We start from the raw sequence: 18,319 nt of genomic DNA on the forward strand, positions 1-18,319 counted from the left end.
TGGACTGGAGGTTTCGCCTTGGGCTGCTGGAAAACGCTAGCGCGGACCCCGCTAAGCATTGGTGATCTGGGTTTCCGAGTCGCTGGCCGCGGCGATCCCCTTGAGGGTGGAAAGGTGCACAGCGAGTGGAAGGGGCGGAGAGTGGGAAGCATGGGGGGGGGAGCCTTTTTGCCTCTCCGAGTGACGAGATTCTTTCTCAGCACGAGGGGCGGGGACTGCCTTCACGTGACTTTGAGGGGCTGGAAGAAAAACAGAGGCTGGCTGGTGGAGAGCCTCATTATATTCAAATATTCATTTTAGGAGCCATTGCCAGTGCCATCCCGAGCAGCGCAATCCTCAGCTCCCTTGAGTTTTTCAAGAAAGTTTGTTCAAAGATTGGCCGTCAAGAATCATGGACTATTTTTATATGCCTTGTTTTCTGTCAGTGAGTAGACACCTTTTCTTCCTTTTTTTTTGTTAACTCCCCCCCACTAATTTATGCATCAGCTTCTCTCTCCCCACTCTTCTTCCTTTCTTCAGACTCAGTCTCTGATATGCAGTATTATTGTACCTAGTTTCTTCTCCGCAGCCTTTCCCTCTCCGAGTTCCAAACGCAATTTCAATTGTCTCCAAATCTAGTTCAAATCTAAGAAAGAAAGCGCAGGTGGGGAACGGGGAGGGAAATCTGAGCAGTTAAGGTTGATATTTGCCTTCTCCGATTTCCCCCCCTTTGGGGAAAGACCATCCTCCCTGGGGAGTTTCAGATCGTTTGTCAAACTGAGCGGGCTGGGGAGGAGCCCGGAGCCCTCGGGCTTCCCTGGAGTTTGTCTCGGTTCTGCGCTCTTTGCCGTCCTCTTAAAAACCCTTAAGCATAAAAGGCACCCGACCTGCTGGGCAGCTGCTTTGGCTGCTTCTGGGGGGCTCTGCCTTGGCCCTTGATTCCACCCTTCACTCTCTAAGCGAGCCCACACTCCCCTGCAACCCGGTCTTAATCAGCGGGATGTTCTGCTGCCCTGGGCGGAGGGGTGGGGGGCGGAGGAAAAGCAGAGAGGAGGGAAGGGGAGGGTCGGAGGAGAAAGGGAGGCTGATGGCATTTCAGATTCCCCCCTCCCCACCTCCCTAGTTTCCTTTAAACCCCCTTCTATTTTAACTGTTTGTTCTCGGGCAAGCCAAGTTGAGAGATCGTGGCTAAGATAGCCACAGAAACAACAACAAAAAAACGATGAACAGAATGGAGGCTATCCGATTTGGGGTGATTTGACTGTAAACAAGTCAGAACAAGTAATTACAGGGCTATTCCTGCGTTCAGACCATGCATGGCTGCAGCTGATCCAGAATAGGAGGGGGGAAGGCGAGACCCAGACTTGATCTTTGGACTGGGGTTATTCATCTTGGCCGCCATTTGTGAACATATATGTATACACAAGTGCACATATTTTCATCCTTATTTATTAATTTAACTGTCCACCCCTTACCCCTCCCTAGAGACACCATGATTCCTGGTAACCGAATGCCGATGGTCGTTTTATTATGCCAAGTCCTGCTAGGAGGCGTGAGCCATGCTAGTTTGATACCTGAGACGGGAAAGAAAAAAGTCCCCGAAATTCAGGGCCACTCGGGAGGACGCCGCCCTGGACAGAATCATGAGTTCTTGCGGGACTTTGAGGCGACGCTGCTGCAGATGTTCGGGCTTCATCGCCGGCCCCAGCCTAGCAAGGGCGCTGTCATCCCAGATTACATGCAGAATCTCTACCGGTTGCAGTCTGGAGAGGAGGGAATGGAGAAGGAACAAATTCACAACCTCAGCCTGGAGTATCCAGAGCGCCCTACCAGCCGGGCCAACACAGTGAGGTGTTTCCATCACGAAGGTCAGTCTGAATGCCCCAAGTCTAGGAATGAAGAAAAAAAACTGTGCTGCCAATGAAGACGAGGTAGGAGGGTGGAAAAGCCTAGGGAAAGAATATGTATGTAAAAATGTAATAAAAGCCCTCAGCTACAGTCGACTTTACTTACATTACTGCCTATTTTAAGGTCCTGAATTTATTACCAGAATGAATTTTGCTTCTCTGGAGTATGAAAGGAAGGCATTGGAGGTGGGGAAAGAGAGTATGTCATCATTGGGAAAATTTCTGACTCCCGTTATTTGTCCTTCCTCCCCACCCTACCCCCACCTTTTCAAAGTTATTACTGTCAGCTTTTCAAACATTAAAAAAAAATATGAACTACGTTTAATACTACAGCTATGCATTTTAAAAGTTTGTTTCAACAAGGGCCTTGTAATCCTATCTGAATGTTTCCTTTCCAGAGTAAATCTAGGTTATTAATCCACTAGCATCCTTACAGCATTGGAATTTATTTTCCCCTCTGTAACATGATCAACAAGGCTTGCTCTGTTTCTTAAATTGATGGGGAAATGTTTAGCAATACTGGAAAATTGAAGCAGAGTGGTGGTTTGTGTGCATTTCCTTTCACCTCTTGCTGTATCTTTTTATTTAAAACCATTTGAAAAATAAATGAACAAATACAAAGCATGGACACAAAGCCAAGATGTTTTCAAAGGAGAGTCTGATGATATTAGAGGAAGAAGCCAACACATGGAAATTATTAGAAATAAAAAGGAAGATGGGAATTACTTTCTGTTTTGGGTCTTTGATAGTTGTGTTTTTGCCTATTTGAATCAATAGTTTGAACTAAATAGCTAAATTTATGTCCCTAAAATATCTGACAAAGTTCATAGTTCAACCCTTTAATTGTACCTTGATTTTTCTCTTGATTTCCCCTAAGGAAAAAAAATGTTAATGTACTCTTTTTTTCCTCTTTCCCCTCTGTGCTTAGAACATCTGGAGAGCATCCCAGGGACCAGAGAAAACCCTGCTCTTCGCTTTCTCTTTAACCTCAGCAGCATTCCAGAGAATGAGGTGATCTCATCTGCAGAGCTCCGGCTATATAGAGAACAAGTTGATCAGAGCCCTGACTGGGAACTGGGTTTCCATAGGATCAATATTTATGAAGTCATGAAGCCCCCAGCAATGTACATGCCAGACAGTCTCATTACTCGACTACTAGACACCAGACTTGTCCATCACAATGTGACTCAGTGGGAAAGTTTTGATGTAAGCCCCGCAGTCCTTCGATGGACTCAGGACAAACAGCCTAATCATGGATTGGCTATTGAGGTGACTCACCTCCACCAAAGACAGACCCATCAGGGTCAGCATGTCAGGATTAGTCGATCTTTACCTAAAGGGGAAAGGGATTGGGCCCAGTTCCGACCCCTCCTGGTAACTTTTGGCCATGATGGCAGGGGACACACTCTGATCCGTCACCAAAGACCTAAGCGCAGTCCAAAGCACCATCCACAGCGGCCTAGAAAAAAGAGCAAAAACTGCAGGCGACATCCCCTCTATGTGGACTTCAGTGATGTGGGCTGGAATGATTGGATTGTGGCTCCCCCAGGTTACCATGCCTTCTATTGCCAGGGGGACTGCCCCTTCCCACTCACTGATCACCTCAATTCCACCAACCATGCCATTGTTCAGACCCTGGTGAACTCAGTAAATTCTAGCATCCCTAAAGCTTGCTGTGTGCCCACAGAGCTGAGTGCTATCTCCATGCTGTACCTAGATGAGTATGACAAAGTTGTTCTTAAAAACTATCAGGAGATGGTGGTAGAAGGATGTGGGTGTCGCTGAGACTTGGGCAGCCCTTGGTGGGAAGGGGAGAGAATACACACATGCACAAAAACACTCCCCCCCCACCCTCCCACCCAACCACTTATCCACACACAGACTGTTCCTTTATAGCTGGACTTTTTATCTTTTTAAAAAAAAAGTAAAAGCAACACCCTAAACATTCACCTTGACCTTATTTATGACTTTACGTGCAAATGTTTTGACCATATTGATCATATATTTTGACAAAATATATTTATAACTATGTATTAAAAATAAAATGAGTCATTATTTTAAAGGTAAACTTTATTTTTTTTAATGAACCTGCCTTTCTCTTTTTTTCTCTGCCCCATATTTTTGGGATAGGATTGGTGTACTTTTATACTTGAAAGACCAAAATAGGGTAGTAGAAAGATGAAGAAAATCTTATCAGGGCAGTTGGAGGAGAGAGAAATGACTCTGAGAAAATAGAGAATTATTTTTATTAATGAAATTAATAATTACAAAAGTTATATAATGCTTTTTTTTCTGGGAGATAGTAGTGCAAAATAGTACCCCTAGGTGAGGAAACAGGCTCAGGGAGGTTAACTCTAAAGTCACATAGCTCCCTTTTTAAGAATCTCTGGTGAAGTTTGAGCCCAGTTTCCAACTCAAATCCAGTATTTTTTCTACAATACCACAGTGAAGAATATTTTTTCTTTCATTTCTTTTAAAAAACATGCAATTTTCTTTTATGTCTTTTTCTTTTGTCCCCCAATTTGTTTATATCCCTCTGAGAAATATTGGAACAGACAAAGGAGACAAAGACAAATAGTTTTTTTTCTTTATTTAGCTGTTTGGTTCAATCAAGAAACCTTTTTCACACTTTGTAATCAAGACCCAGCTATATTATCCTCCTTAGATTAATTTATTAATACCTGTAATTTCTTTTAATTTACTTAAAGGTAAAAGACTTCTTCCCTAGGGGTGGAGGACATACTCCTATGAGATGTTTGGAAAAGCAAAGTTAGGAGTTAAGAAAAGATTCTCCCCATGGTAGTTTATACCTTTTAGAAGTATATAATGGGGGCAGCTAGGTGGCATAGTGGATGGAGCACCGGCCCTGGAGTCAGGAGTGCCTGGGTTCAAATCCCGTCTCAGACACCTAGTGATTGCTTAGCTGTGTGGCCTTGGGCAAGCCACTTAACCCCATTGCCTTGCAAAAACCTAAAAGATAAATAAATAAATAAGTAAATAAATAAATAGATAGATAGATAGCTAAGTAGACAAACAAACAAATAAATAAATAAATAAATGGAAGTATATAATGGTAGACTGTAAGAGACCTATCACTTGAATATATGGTTTCTGTCCCTATTTTTATGATACCTCAGCATGTTTTTTGTTATTCTTAATTGTGGCATACCTAAAATTTATTTTCACTCATTACTTTTTTTATAAGACCATAGGCCACTTTTCAAAGCAATGGGCATTACAAAAGCAAATAATTATAATGTCCCAAATAAAAAACAATATATTTTAAATAAAAGATTTTATGTGGAGAGCTGCTTTAGCAATTCTCTCCACCAGATCCCTTTCTGGTCAAGGAAATTCTAGGAAAAGCCAGAATTTCAAAATTGTTGCATCTCCTTCCTTCCTCAATCCTTTAAAACCTATTAAAGCTGATACATTTATAAAAGTAAGAGGTAAGTGAAGTACAAAACTGGATCTGAGAATAATTATTACTTTTACAAAGTGTGAAAAAGTTTTTTTTGTCTGAATTGGAAGGAGACCTTGACATAGGCTTAAATAGTAGCTATATCCTGGAAACTTAAAGTAAAGGTTGTAAATCCTTGAGTGGTGAAGGTAGATTAGGGTCCAAAAGCAGCTTTTTCCTTTATCACTTTTGCTTTGGCATCTTGCATTAGAACTACTTTCCCTATAGAAGAGATCTGTTTTCAGCAGGGAGCTAGAGTCAAAGTATCAGGGCCAGAAGTAGCTTCAAAAAGTATGGCCTCTAGCATCAGAAAAAAAGAGTTGATTAGCTTTGGTAGTTGAGAGTTGACTTACAGGGACAAGCTAATCCAGGGAGCACAGCAGAAGAACTCACCAAGCAAGCAGAGATATTACAAAATGTCCTGTAATTCTTGAGTTACCTTGCTCACATATGTTCCTTATGGCCATTTCTTTTGGAAGAAATTAATGTGTCTTTCCTTTTGTTCTCTACCCCTAGAGGAAATGACTATATTACCTAAGCTGGGGCAGGGGAGGATTACTTCTGCCTTCCCTACTACAAGTAGATTTCCTAAAATAGGCCAAGGAAGGGAGAATAAGTATTTATATAGCATTACTGTCTGTCAGACATCATACTACCATGTCATTTGAACCTCACAACAATCCTTGGAGTTAAGTACTGTTATTGGTTCCATTTTACCATTAACTGAGACAAACATATTGAATGATTTGCCCAATGTTAGACAGATATTAAGTGTCTCAGGCTAGAATTGGTTTTCTTGATTCCTTACCTTCTGCTCCATCCACTTCGCCATCTAGCTGCCAGAAATAATCATAGCAACAGATCTGGCACTAAGGACCCATGAGTTCCTTCAAAGGAAAAACTAAATTTGACCACAATAGTGGATTGCATTAGGCCTAAGGCAGGTAGAAAGTAGAATGGTTAGAGTATTGGCTCTGGAGCCTGGAAGACTTGAGTTTGAATGCAGCCTAAGCAAGTCACCTAAACAACCTTAACATATAAATCTCAATCAGTGTCCTCAGTTGTAAAATGGGGATAATAAGAGCACACATTTCCCAGGCTTTCTGTAAGGATCACATGAGATAATATTTGTAAAATGATTTAGCCCACTGCCTGACATATAGTATGAGCTTAAAAATGCTTGTTTCCTTCTTTCCTCCTTTAAGAATTCCTCCTCGGTTAAGAGTTATACCCCCCCCCCCCAGAAATTAATTTCATGGGAGACAAAAATGAAAAAAATCCATTCCTTTAACAATCACCCCAAACCCATTTAACTCCTTAGAATTTCACACTCACTTAGCTCTATATAGCCTAGGCTATGTTTTGAAAGAATATCTTTGTAGGGTGTTTGAAATATTGCATTGAAGGGGGGAAGTGCCTAGGAGAGTATTTTCGTAGGGTGATGGTACAAAGTTGTGTGATGGGTGTGTATTCTGAAAGGGTGAATGTGGCATGTTCACAGTGTATTTATCTACCACATGTGATGTATTTGTGATATATGTATACTCACACATGGATGTGATCTTAAGGGGGGAAATGAAGTATGATTTATTTTTGTTTTAAATTATTAAAGCCTTACAATTCTCTAAAAGGAGCTGCTTTGTTGAAACCAATAAAAATAGAAATGGAAAGGTTGCCAAAGCCTCAGCTCCCTGCAGAGTGCAGGTGGAGACAACAGATCAGAGTCCCACTACAATACAGCATTAAGGTTCTCAAAAAATTCCTGTAAAGCGATTTTACTCCTCCCCTTCTCTTTAATAAAGTTGGAGCTTTTGAGGAAAGCTGAATACTAATCCCCCTGTCAGTCCTACTGCCTAATTTCCAGCATCTTTCTGAAATGTACACGTCTCTGAAAGTCTGAATTAAAGTCAGTCATATTCTAGCATCTTCCCTCTCCCATCCCATTCTTTTCTGGCTTGCTTTCAGTAATGGATAATGTTCAGCCAAATATTTGATTTGAGAAATTTACCGTGAAATTTTGTGACTAGTATGTATCTATTTAAGAAAATAGTCCCAAAGCAAACTGCTGGGTATTTTAACTCTTTGAACACTGCCCGTCTGAAGGCACGGCAGGGCGTTCCTTGTACTCCGGTATTCACCGAGATGCCCCTGCTGCAGCCTGTGCATTTGAGGATGATGGTCTGACCTTGGAGGACTGGGTTTGATTTCAGGTGCCTTTCCTCCCACTCTCTGATCATTTCTTTAGATCGTTTCCTTTTTATTGGTGGTAATTTAAAGAGAAATTGTGGGGGGTGGGTAAGCCTTCGGACCTTTCTGGTCCTGCGGGTCTTCCCAAACCTTCAACCTGATACCGCTTCAGAATGGGGGCAAGCGAGGCAGGGGCAGGGAGGAGGAGAAAGCGAGCCCGTACAGACCGCTGCCGGTTGCGCTGACTCCGCTTTGTGTTCGGAGGGCAACTCCACTGCTCTCCTCCTTCCTCGCCCCCGACCAATGGCACCGGGAGAGCGTCACGGAGAACGGGCAGCTGCGGCCGACGCTCGCACGCCCCGAGCTGGACTCAGCTCAAGAGCTGCCGGGCTCCCCCGCCTTCCTTCCCCGCCCCGCGTCCGCCGGGTTTCCTTTTCCTGTGGCTGAGGCCCCTGGAGAGGAACGCAGGCGGGGTGGCAGCGGGGGCAGCGGGGTGGCAGCGGGGGCAGCGGGGGCAGCGGGGGCAGCGGGGTGGCAGCGGGGGCAGCGGGGTGGCAGCGGGGTGGCAGCGCAGCCCGCACGGAGGCTGAGGACGGGAGTCCGCAGGGAGCGCTGGAGCCACTTTGTGTAGGAGGGGGCAGGTAGCCCTGGGTCGCCCAGGAAAGCGGGTTGGGGAGTTTGGGGGAGGGGGCGCGAAGGGGAAGGTGTTAAGGGAATGTGGGGGTCTTGGTACCGAGAGGAGGTGGGAGAAATCCCCCGGGGAGGGCTCAGAGACAGGACTGGGGGGATTCTGAGAGAGGCGGTCCCCAGCGCAGCATCTTTAAATAAAGTCACTCCTCCTCTCGGTCCTGCATGTGCAGAGTGGGTTAAACGAAATTTGCTGTTTTTAAGTTAACAAGTTCCAGAGATCAGAGCTCACACTCTTCATAAATAATAACAGGTCACTTAAGCTGCAAAGATTATGCCTCCAAGATTTTCACCCGGTTTTCTGGAAATCATTGACCTCAGAATAGGATCCTAGAAGTGAAGTCAGTGAAAACTTACATAATTAAATGAACATACCAAATATATTATACATCACACTTGGTTTATTCAGCGTTTGCCTCTCCAGCTTGAATTGTGTAAAGCACTGAAATGTTAAAAAGAATAAAAGGGTGGAGAGAGGACTGTGGCTTCTCATTTCATGTTAATCAGTTATTTGTACATCCTAGGAGTATGATTTACTTTGGAGCTGATGGACAGTGTTAATTAAACATGAGGGCAAGTAGTTTCAACTTCACAGACTTGAAAGCAGTTTTAAAATGAAATATGACAAAAGTGATAGCAATGTGTAATTCCATGGAATTTTGGAAACTTTTTATTCCATTCCACAATAATAACTAGCATGGGCATTGAAGATCCATAATGATCTCAAAATCATAACCGTTCTCACTATCTGAGAAAGGAGCTAGTTTAAGGGAAAAAATGGATTGCAGAGCTTGGCAAAGCCGTATGGCAGGGAAACTAAAAACCTCAAAAAAACTAAAACAAAACAAAACAAAAACTGGAGGTCTATCCAGGGAGAAAATAAGGAAACCCCAAAACTATTATTATTTTTTGCAAGTCATTTCATTACAAAGATTATGTAAAGAGACTTATATTACTAACTTACATACAACTAAGTAAAGAATAAGAATACTGGAAAGTTTGAAAGATGCCAAGGTGACAAAGACTTTAAATGTGAAACAGAGAATTATATATTTGATGCTAAAAGTAAAGCTACTGTCATTTATTTGAATTAGGTGGGTGACATGATTAGACTCTGCTTTAAGAAATTCAGTTTGGCAGCTAAATGAATGATTTATTAGAGTTGGGAAAGATTAGAAGTCTATTGCTGTAACCCAAGCAAGACATAATGGATGGTTGAGCAAGGGTTATGAATATGTGAGTTAGAAAGGCATGAATACCAGAGATCTTGTGGATGTAGAAATGATATAATTTGCTAATGGTATGGATGTATAGAGTGAATAAAAATGATGAGCTTGGAGATGACACTGAAATTTTGAGTCTGGCAAATTGGTAGTAGAACCAGAGTAAAGTAAAAAATCCTAAAAGGAGAAAATATTGAAGAACAAAGTGATCAACAATGTCAAAGACTACTAAGAGGTCAAGTAGCATGATGAGTGAGGAAAAACCCCCACTAGATTTAGCAATTAAGAATGTTACAAAGAATAGCTTAATTTGAATCATGAGATCAAAAGCATGAGAGTTTATCTCAAGAATTTTAACTCTATTAGATAGAATGTACTTAGCTAGAAGTGACGGATACTCAGAAATTTTCTATGACTCAGAATGATTTTTAAAAACACTACCTCCTTAAAAAGGGGGACAGGAAGGAGATGGGAGGAGGGAGGGGATTGAATGGGGGTAAATCTCATTACATTAAGAGGTACAAAATACCTATGGTAATAGAGGGGAAGAAGGGAGGAGATGAGAAACACCTGAATCATCTTCTCATCAGACTTGGCTTAAAGTCAATTTACACATACTTAGTTAACTTAAAAAACAGCTAGCCTTTCAAGGGAAAAGGAGGAACTAACAAAAGGAAGGGAAAAGGGAAAAAGGGAAAGGGGAAAGAAAAGGGAGGGAGTGATATAGGAGGGCAAACACTTAAGGGGGTGATATTCAGAAACAAAATACTGGGGAATATGGATAAGGGGGGGAGGGAAAAATACAAACAGAGGGAAGATAGCATGGAGGGCAATAAAGAATTAGTAATTGGTTTTCGAGGGAGTGGAGCCAAGATGGCGACAATAAAGGATCAAGTCTTAGGCACTCTCTGATAAAACTCATAAGCTAAGGTCTCTAACTAAACTTTCCAGAGACAGAACCCACAGAGGGACCCAATGAGGCAGTTCTCCTACTCAAGGTAACCTGGAAAAGAGCAGAAAGGCTCTGCTTCCCAGGGTCGAAGGGGCGGCCCGCCAGAGGGGTGGCCCAACCAAGCTAAAGAACCTCAGCCTCCCGGAGGCAGCCCCAGAGCCCTGGGAGACTCGGCTCACAGCAGCAGGGGAGTCTCCTGATCTGCACCCCAGGGAGCACCAGGCACAAAGTGGGGGAACAGCAGGGGACCTCTGCCAGAGCGAGCATGTGGAGCCCAGCCTTCAGGGCACACAGCAAGCAACTTGGTCTTTCTGCAGCCCTGATCCTGGAACAGAAGCAGGCGGAGCCGGTAAGCAGGAGCCCCCAGGGCATGAGCCCATTGAGCTGAGGGAGGGGAGTGAAGAGAGAGAGACTGCAGAGCTTTGTCCTCAGCCCCAGGAAGAGGACTCTGGGGCTCTGACCACATTCAGATCCTGATTGCAGTCTAGGCCCCCCTGGAAGAGCAGCAGGGTTCCCCCCACCTCAGCCCCATGGCAGAGGGGGGCACATATGGTCATTCACAGACCAGGAGGGAGGACAGAGCCTCACACACTGAGATACTTGTGGGAGTGTCCCAAAAGATCAGGAAGCACCCCAAAACAGGCACAGGCCAGGAAAAATGAGCAAGCAGAGAAAAAAGAGGTACACAATTGAGAAATATTTTGCAAATGAGCCCAAGAAGGATCAAAACACTCAGGCTGAAGATGAGGAAGCACAAGCTCCTGCATCTAAAGACTCCAAGAAAAACAGAAATTGGGCTCAGGCTATGACAGAGATTAAAAAAGACTTTGAAAATCAAATGCGGGAGTTGGAAGAAAAACTGGGAAAAGAAAGGAGAGAGATGCAGGAAAAACATGAAAATGAAGTCAGCAGCTTAGTCAAGGAAATCCAAAAAAATGCTGAAGAAAATAGCATGCTAAAAACCAGCTTAGGTCAAATGGATAAAACAGTGCAAAAAGTTATGGAGGAGAAGAATGCTTTAAAAAGCAAAATTGGCCAGATGGAAAAAGAGATAAGAAAACTCTCTGAGGAGAACAAATCCTTCAGACAAAGAATAGAATTCAGGGAGATTGATGAATTTAACAGAAATCAGGAATCAATACTTCAAAACAAAAAAAATGAAAAATTAGAAGAAAATGAAATATCTCATTGAAAAAACAACTGATATGGAAAACAGACTTAGAAAAGATAATTTAAAAATTATTGGAATACCTGAAAGCCATGATCAGGAAAAGAGCCTTGACATCATTTTCAAAGAATTACTACAGGAAAATTGCCCTGATATCCTAGAAGCAGAGGGCAAAATAGAAATGGAGAGAATCCACCGATCCCCCTGAGAAAGAGATCCCAAAAAACCAACCCCTAGGAATATCATAGCCAAGTTCCAGAACTTCCAAGTCAAGGAGAAAATATTACAAGCAGCCAGAAGGACACAATTCAAATACCGTGGAGCTGCAGTCAGGATCACACAGGACTTAGCAGCAACTACATTGGAAGCTTGTAGGGCTTGGAATAGAATATACTGGGAGGCGAAAGAGCTTGGAATGCAACCGAGAATCAACTACCCAGCAACGCTGAATGTCCTCTTCCAAGGAAAAAGATGGACTTTCGATGAACCAGGGGAATTTCAAATGTTCCTGTTGGAATGGCCAGAGCTGAACAGAAGGTTTGATCTTCAGATACAGGACTCAGGTGAAGCACAGAGATTGGAGGAGAAGGGGAAAATATGAGGGACTTAATGATGATGAACTGCATGTATTCCTGTATAGAAAAATGACACTGATAATACTCATATGAACCTTCTCAGCTAATAGAGCAGGTAGAGGGAGCTTTTATAGTTGAAGCACAGGAGAAAGCTGAATTCAAAGATAAAATATGGTGTAAAAATGGAGTTAATAGAAAAAAAGGGAAATGTAATGGGAGAAAGAAAAAGGAGAGGGGGAATAGGCCAAGATGTTTCATATAATAAGACTTTTCTTTATTATAATGAGCTATTGCAATGATATGGAAGGGGGGGAAGGCAAGGGGGAATGAGGGAAACTTCGCTCTCATCAGAGGTGGCTAGGAGAGGAAACAGCATATATACTCAGTGGGGTATAGGCATTCGGAGTAAGGAGAGGGGGTGACAGGGGGAAGGGGGGGATGTGAGTGATGGAGGAGAGGATGGACCATGGGGGGAGAGTGTTCCGATATAACACATTTTCTTTTTTACTTATTGCAAGGGGCTGGGATTGGATGGCCTGTCCAGGACCACAGGGCCAGGTGGATTCTGGGCCTAAGGGGTGGTATGGGGACTCGGGGCTTCTTGGCCCCAGGGCCAGGGATCTGTCTGCTGCGCCACTCAGCTACCCTACAGCAGAGTCAGAGTGAAAGGAGAGAGAAAATATAGTACATGGTAGTGGAGAAATAAGAAAGGAGGGAGTTGCGATCAGCAATGGCAACGTTGGAAAAATATGGAAGTAACCTTTGCCATGGACTAATCATAAAGAATGTGATCCACGCACAACAGAGTTATTGGTGTTAGAACAAAGACTGAAGCACATTTTTTTAATATTATTATTATTTTTTGGGGGGGGTGCAGGGCAAATGGGACTGGGTGGCCTGCCTGGGGCTGCATAGCAGGGTGATCCTTGGGTGTCTGAGACCAGATTGGGACCCGGGTGCTCCTGGCTCAAGGGCCAATGCTCTGTCCACCACCCAGCCACCCTTACTATTATTACTATTTTATTTTATTTTGGGTCTTTTTTTTCTTTTTCTTTTTTGTTTCTGCAGGGCAGTGGGGATTGGGTGGCTTGCATGTCACACGGCTGGGTGATTGTTGGGTGTACAGGGCCGGATGTGGGCTCGGGTGCTTGTGGTTCCAGGGCTGGTGCTCCGTTCATTGCGCCACCTGGCCATACCTACAATTATTACTATTATTTTTTTATTTTAATTTTTTTCTCTCCCCTTTACTTTATCGCTGAAGCAAGTCTATATTTATGGAGGGAGGGGTATCTCATTTACTCTTAAACAAGAATATTTTACTAATGTAAAAATAACATTAATTGTACAAAATGAGAATAAATATTAAATTAAAAAAAATAAAAATAAAAATTATTGGACAAACCTGAAAAAAAAAAGAAACTATCAGTTATGCTGAGCGAGATGAGCAGAACCAGAAAAACATTGTAAACCCTAACAGCAATATGGGAGTGATGATCAACCTTGATGGACCTGCTCATTCTATCAATGCAACAATCAGGGATAATTTTGGGCTATCTGTGATGGAGAATACCATCTGTATCCAGAAAAAGAATTGTGGAGTTTGAACAAAGACCAAAGACTATTACCTTTAATTTAGAAAAAAAAAACCATTATCTTCTTATGTAATTTTGCTATCTCTTATATTTTATTTTCTTTCCTTAAGGATATGATTTCTCTTTCATCACATTCAACTTAGATCAATGTATACCATGGAAACAATGTAAAGACTAACAGACTGCCTTCTGTGGGGTGTGGGTGGGGGAGGGAAGCAAGATTAGGGAAAAAACTATAAAACAAAAAAAAAAGAAAATCTTTCAAAAAAAAAGAATTAGTAATCACAACTTTGAATTGTGAATGGGATGAACTCTCCCTTAAAACGTAAGCTAATAGCAGAGTGGATTAAAAACCAGAACCCTACAATATGCTTTCTCTCTCAACACACTCAATTTGTATCAATGTATAACATGGAAACAAAATAAAGACTGACAGACTGCTTTCTGTGGTGGGGGGGGGAGGGAGGTAAGATTGGGAGAAAAATTGTAAAACTCAAATAAAATCTTTTAAAAAAAAAAAGCACGAGAGTTTAGATAAGAGAGTAGATGAATCAAGGGAAAATAGCTTTTTCCAAGGAATTTCTTCTTAATGGAAGGAAAGTTATAGGTCAATAAGTAGCAAGGATAAACAGATTAAGTTTGAAATCTTTAAGGATAGGGAATGTGTACATGTTTGTCAGCAGTAAGGAGCCTATGGATAATGAGATATTAGAGATTTTTAAGAATGTGGGGATGAAAATGGAAGCAATCTACTGGCGAAAATGAGATAGGATGGGACCAAGGTGGATGTAAAGGTGTTTGCCTTAGCAAGTTAAAGAGCCATCTCTTCATATGAGACTGAATCAAAGACAGGGGAAGACATCTGAATGATGTGAAATGAGGAGTAACGGTGATGGAGGGACAATATAGAAGTGACAGTGGGAGAGCAAGAAGTATTCTATAAAAATGAAAGTGCAACTATTACTGGAAAAGAGTGACCTAGGCTTAGGGGGTCAAGGACTCAATCAAAACCAGAAGATAGAGTAAAGAAGAAATTGTTTTTATTTTTTTAAAAAAAGATATTTTATTAATTATGGATCAGGCTTTCCAAAAATCATAGTGGAGGGAGTGAGTAGATGTGGAATGAAAACTTTGGAGACACCAATAGAAAGAATGGAAGTAAGGTCCTATAGGATGGATAATGGAATTTAGACGACAACCAAAGATTCAGATTCACTGGGATAGGAAGAGTATAAGAAGATGAGATTATGTTAACCATTGAGGAATGAGAAAGATCTACTGAGGAAAACCAGAGATTAAACTGCTCAAAGTCTTCCCTTTAGGTCCTATGTAAATGATGTCCTATGAGGCCTTAGAGAGCCTAACACACAGCATAACAAAATTATGCCTTGGGGGGAGTCTGGAGAAGAGGCAATCTTTAGCAGTATGTCTAGTCTTAGGATAGCCTCCAGAGCACTGGAGAAAGGACTGGGTCTAGATCAGAGACTGAAAAGCAAATATCCTGCATCCAGGGTTGAAGTCAGGGCTCTCTGGGAAGACCCTGGAGTGAAGAGTGCAGTTACTTTCTTAAATTTCTGAATTTAAACTACTAGTATTACAGTTTCTGATTCTCTAATTTTAGAAAACAGGATAAGATAATGTTCAGAGATCAGTTACAATTAAGTTTAATTTCCTTTTCAAAATGTCAAATTTGAAGCAAAGATAAAAGTTTGATTATGAATGCCTAGTTAAAATAATGAAAAATTAATAAGTTAAATATATATCTATGTGATTCTGCAGAACAACTAAAATGAATTAAGATACAACAAACTCATGACCCCAAATGTCCTAAGTTGTATTGCTGATGGAAAAATTTTAAATTCACTTTTGTTCTAGTAAGTTTTTGAAGAAATATTTCATTGAACTTCTGTGATTTTTAAGATAACTTTAGATTTTTGTCATAGATAATTATCACAAAAATCAAAACAAAACCAAAAAAAAATGATTAGCTCTGTACAATCAATTCACCTTTATTAAACTTACTATGTGTGAGGCATTGTGCTAAGTGCTGGAGATGCAAAAAGAGACAAAAAAAGCAGTCCCTGCTCTCAAAAAGTTTATGAAGAGGTAATGAGGGGAAATAAAAATTCCAGGCCTGTTGGGCAGGGACAGTCTGAGAAAATGCCTGGAGATGGCAGTTGTAAGTTAGTATCTTCATGAAAAAGCAAAGACGCTAGTACTGTTGGATTAGAGAGTATGTAGAGAGGAGTAAGAAGACAATGAGGTGGTAGTGGTTGGGGGTGGGGATTATGTCATGAAGGGGTTTGAACACAAAACTGGATTTTGCATTTGATTTTGGAGATGGTAAGAAGCTACTTCAGACCTATGCTTTAGGAAAATTACCTTGAAGGCTGAATGGAGGACAGATTGGAGTGGAGAGAGACTTATGTCTGTCAGATACACTTGAGGTAGAGAAAGTTCCAGTGTTAAAGGAGAAATTTAAGAGATACTGGAAAACTGCTCTTTGTTTTGGTTTAATCTCTCTCTGTCTGTCTACATGTCTGTCTGTCTGTCTGTCTGTCTATCTCAATTTAAAACTTTATTGGGGGCAGTTAGGTGGCTCAATGGATAGAGCACCGGCCCTAGAGTTAAGAGGGACTGAGTTCAAATGTAACACTTAATAATTACCAACCTATGTGACTGTGGGCAAATCACTTTAACCCCATTGCCTTGCAAAAACTGAAAAAAAAAACCCAAACTATTAACTTTTTATGTTCCTACATGACCAGGAAGATATGTCAGGGAATATGGAACTTCCTAGGAGTGGCTTTGTTTTCTTTTAAGTCAAATCTCTCAGTACAGGAAAAACAAAACAAAAAAGTATACAGGAAGATAAAACCCAGAAATCCTAGGCCTAACCTTTCCCCTTCAGAAGGACTAATTTTCAAGTCTTGTCAATATGATGAGTGCAGTTCATGGTGAATTGCCTAAGGCAAGGTGGCGACAATGGGCCAAAGTAGCACCAGGAAGATGAAGACCAGCAGGAACGCTTCTGGTACAACAAATAATTCTTCCTCATTCATGAGCATCATCTGTACCAAAGCAGCTTAGAGGAACCAGCACAAGAAGTCTGAGAATGAGTTCCCAAGATATAAGTTATCTCCTAGCCAAAGGAGGCATTTATTCACTGAAAGATACAATGGGCCAGAGAGAGGAAGTTCCCTACCAAAGGAAGATCTGGCATATGCTCATTTATGTAGGAAGAGAAGAAGAAAGAAGAGAGCAAAAATTATCTCAGTTAAATAATTAAGTCTGTTTGAAGTCTCTCTTGATATCAAAAGTTACCCCAAGAATACAAGGACAGAAGGGACAGAACTTATAATTAAGTTATAGGCATGCTTATTAAGGAGGGCTTTTGGATATCAAAGAAGATCCCATGTGCTGATAATAAGTATTAAATCCCTCTAGGCAGACAGCGATCTTCACATAAAAAAAAAAAGTAAAGGACAAAGATAATCCTAAACAAGGTAGAAGCAGTAGGCACTGATCAAGAATGGCAAGATGACAAAAAGGCCCTGAGCAAAGGTAGGAGCAGTAGAACTTGTAATTAAGTCATAGACAGGATTTCAGGTTCTAACAAAAACTCAGCAAGGACTCTGAATTTTGGGGAGGGGATTCATTAATTGGGACACCCATCACCTCTTCATTGCAACCTGTCCTAGAGTTTGATTTTATATTTAGGCTTTCTGTATTTTCTATTATCCTTTTATACTATGTACCTGTACCTGTTGTTGGCTATTGTTGTTCAGTCTTTAGTCTTTTCTGACTCATGACCTCAGGGACTATAGCATACAAGGCCCTTCTGTCCTTTATTATCTCCTGAAGTCTGTCTAAGCTGATATTGTTTTCATGACACTTTTTAATCTCTCTCAATTTCTGCCACTGCCTTCTCCTCTTGCCTTCAATGTTTCTCAGTATTGGAGTCTTTTCCAGTAAGTATTGTCTTCTCATTATATGGTCAAAAGATTTAAGCTTCGGCTTCATTATTTGTCTTTCCAACAAATGGTCAGTTAATTTCTTTAAATAGGACTGATTTGATCTCCTTCCTGTCCAAGGGACTTTCAAAAGTCTCTTCCAGCACTGCAGTTTAGAAGCTTCAGTTCTGTAGTTCTTAGTTTTCCTTATTCTCCTACTCTCAAAACCATATATTACTAATGGAAAAACCAGAAATTTGGCTGTAATGGTTCTTGGAAGTGAAAAACTCATGACTAGCCCTGGAAGTATAAGAACTCAGGATTTTTTTATTTCATAAACCTGCAAATTTTACAGATTAAACTTTTTCCTGGAGAGACAATAAGTTACTTGGGACAGACTGAAAAACAAAGGTTAAGTGAAAATGTCTGAAAAAAGGAGAGAAAGGAAAACAGACATAAGAAATGACTGGGCTCAAACTTAAATGAGTGAGTACAGCCTAGAGGAGAATGTGAGCCAAACTTTTAAAGTCTTGCCCACTTCCTTTGTGGTGAAGAGTCAGGGAAAAGCAGGTTAAAGAAGGACCTACCCCTTCTACATGATTGGGGTCAGGCACCCACTTTGGAAGACTAAGAGGC

At 41.4% G+C, this 18,319-nt stretch overlaps 1 protein-coding gene across 1 annotated transcript; it reads left to right on the forward strand.

Moving 5' to 3' along the window:
- The first annotated feature begins 265 nt into the window (after positions 1 to 265).
- Positions 266 to 3,955, forward strand: BMP4 (bone morphogenetic protein 4). The gene is made up of 3 exons (XM_074231465.1): positions 266 to 424; positions 1,465 to 1,847; positions 2,815 to 3,955. Exons 2-3 carry the CDS (start codon positions 1,472 to 1,474, stop codon positions 3,669 to 3,671), a joined length of 1,233 nt encoding a protein of 410 aa, XP_074087566.1. The 5' UTR covers positions 266 to 424; positions 1,465 to 1,471; the 3' UTR covers positions 3,672 to 3,955.
- The last annotated feature ends 14,364 nt before the right edge of the window (positions 3,956 to 18,319 follow it).

The sequence above is a fragment of the Macrotis lagotis genome, chromosome 1 (genome assembly GCF_037893015.1).
Source record: "Macrotis lagotis isolate mMagLag1 chromosome 1, bilby.v1.9.chrom.fasta, whole genome shotgun sequence".
Classification (NCBI taxonomy): Eukaryota; Metazoa; Chordata; class Mammalia; order Peramelemorphia; family Peramelidae; genus Macrotis; species Macrotis lagotis.

What these genes read in the sequence shown, in the direction of transcription:
- BMP4 (XM_074231465.1), top strand. Translation starts at nt 1,472, where the DNA reads ATGATTCCTGGTAACCGAATGCCGATGGTCGTTTTATTATGCCAAGTC. An exon ending in GAGGTGTTTCCATCACGAAG is followed by an intron (nt 1,848 to 2,814) that starts GTCAGTCTGAAT and finishes CTCTGTGCTTAG; the next exon opens with AACATCTGGAGAGCATCCCA.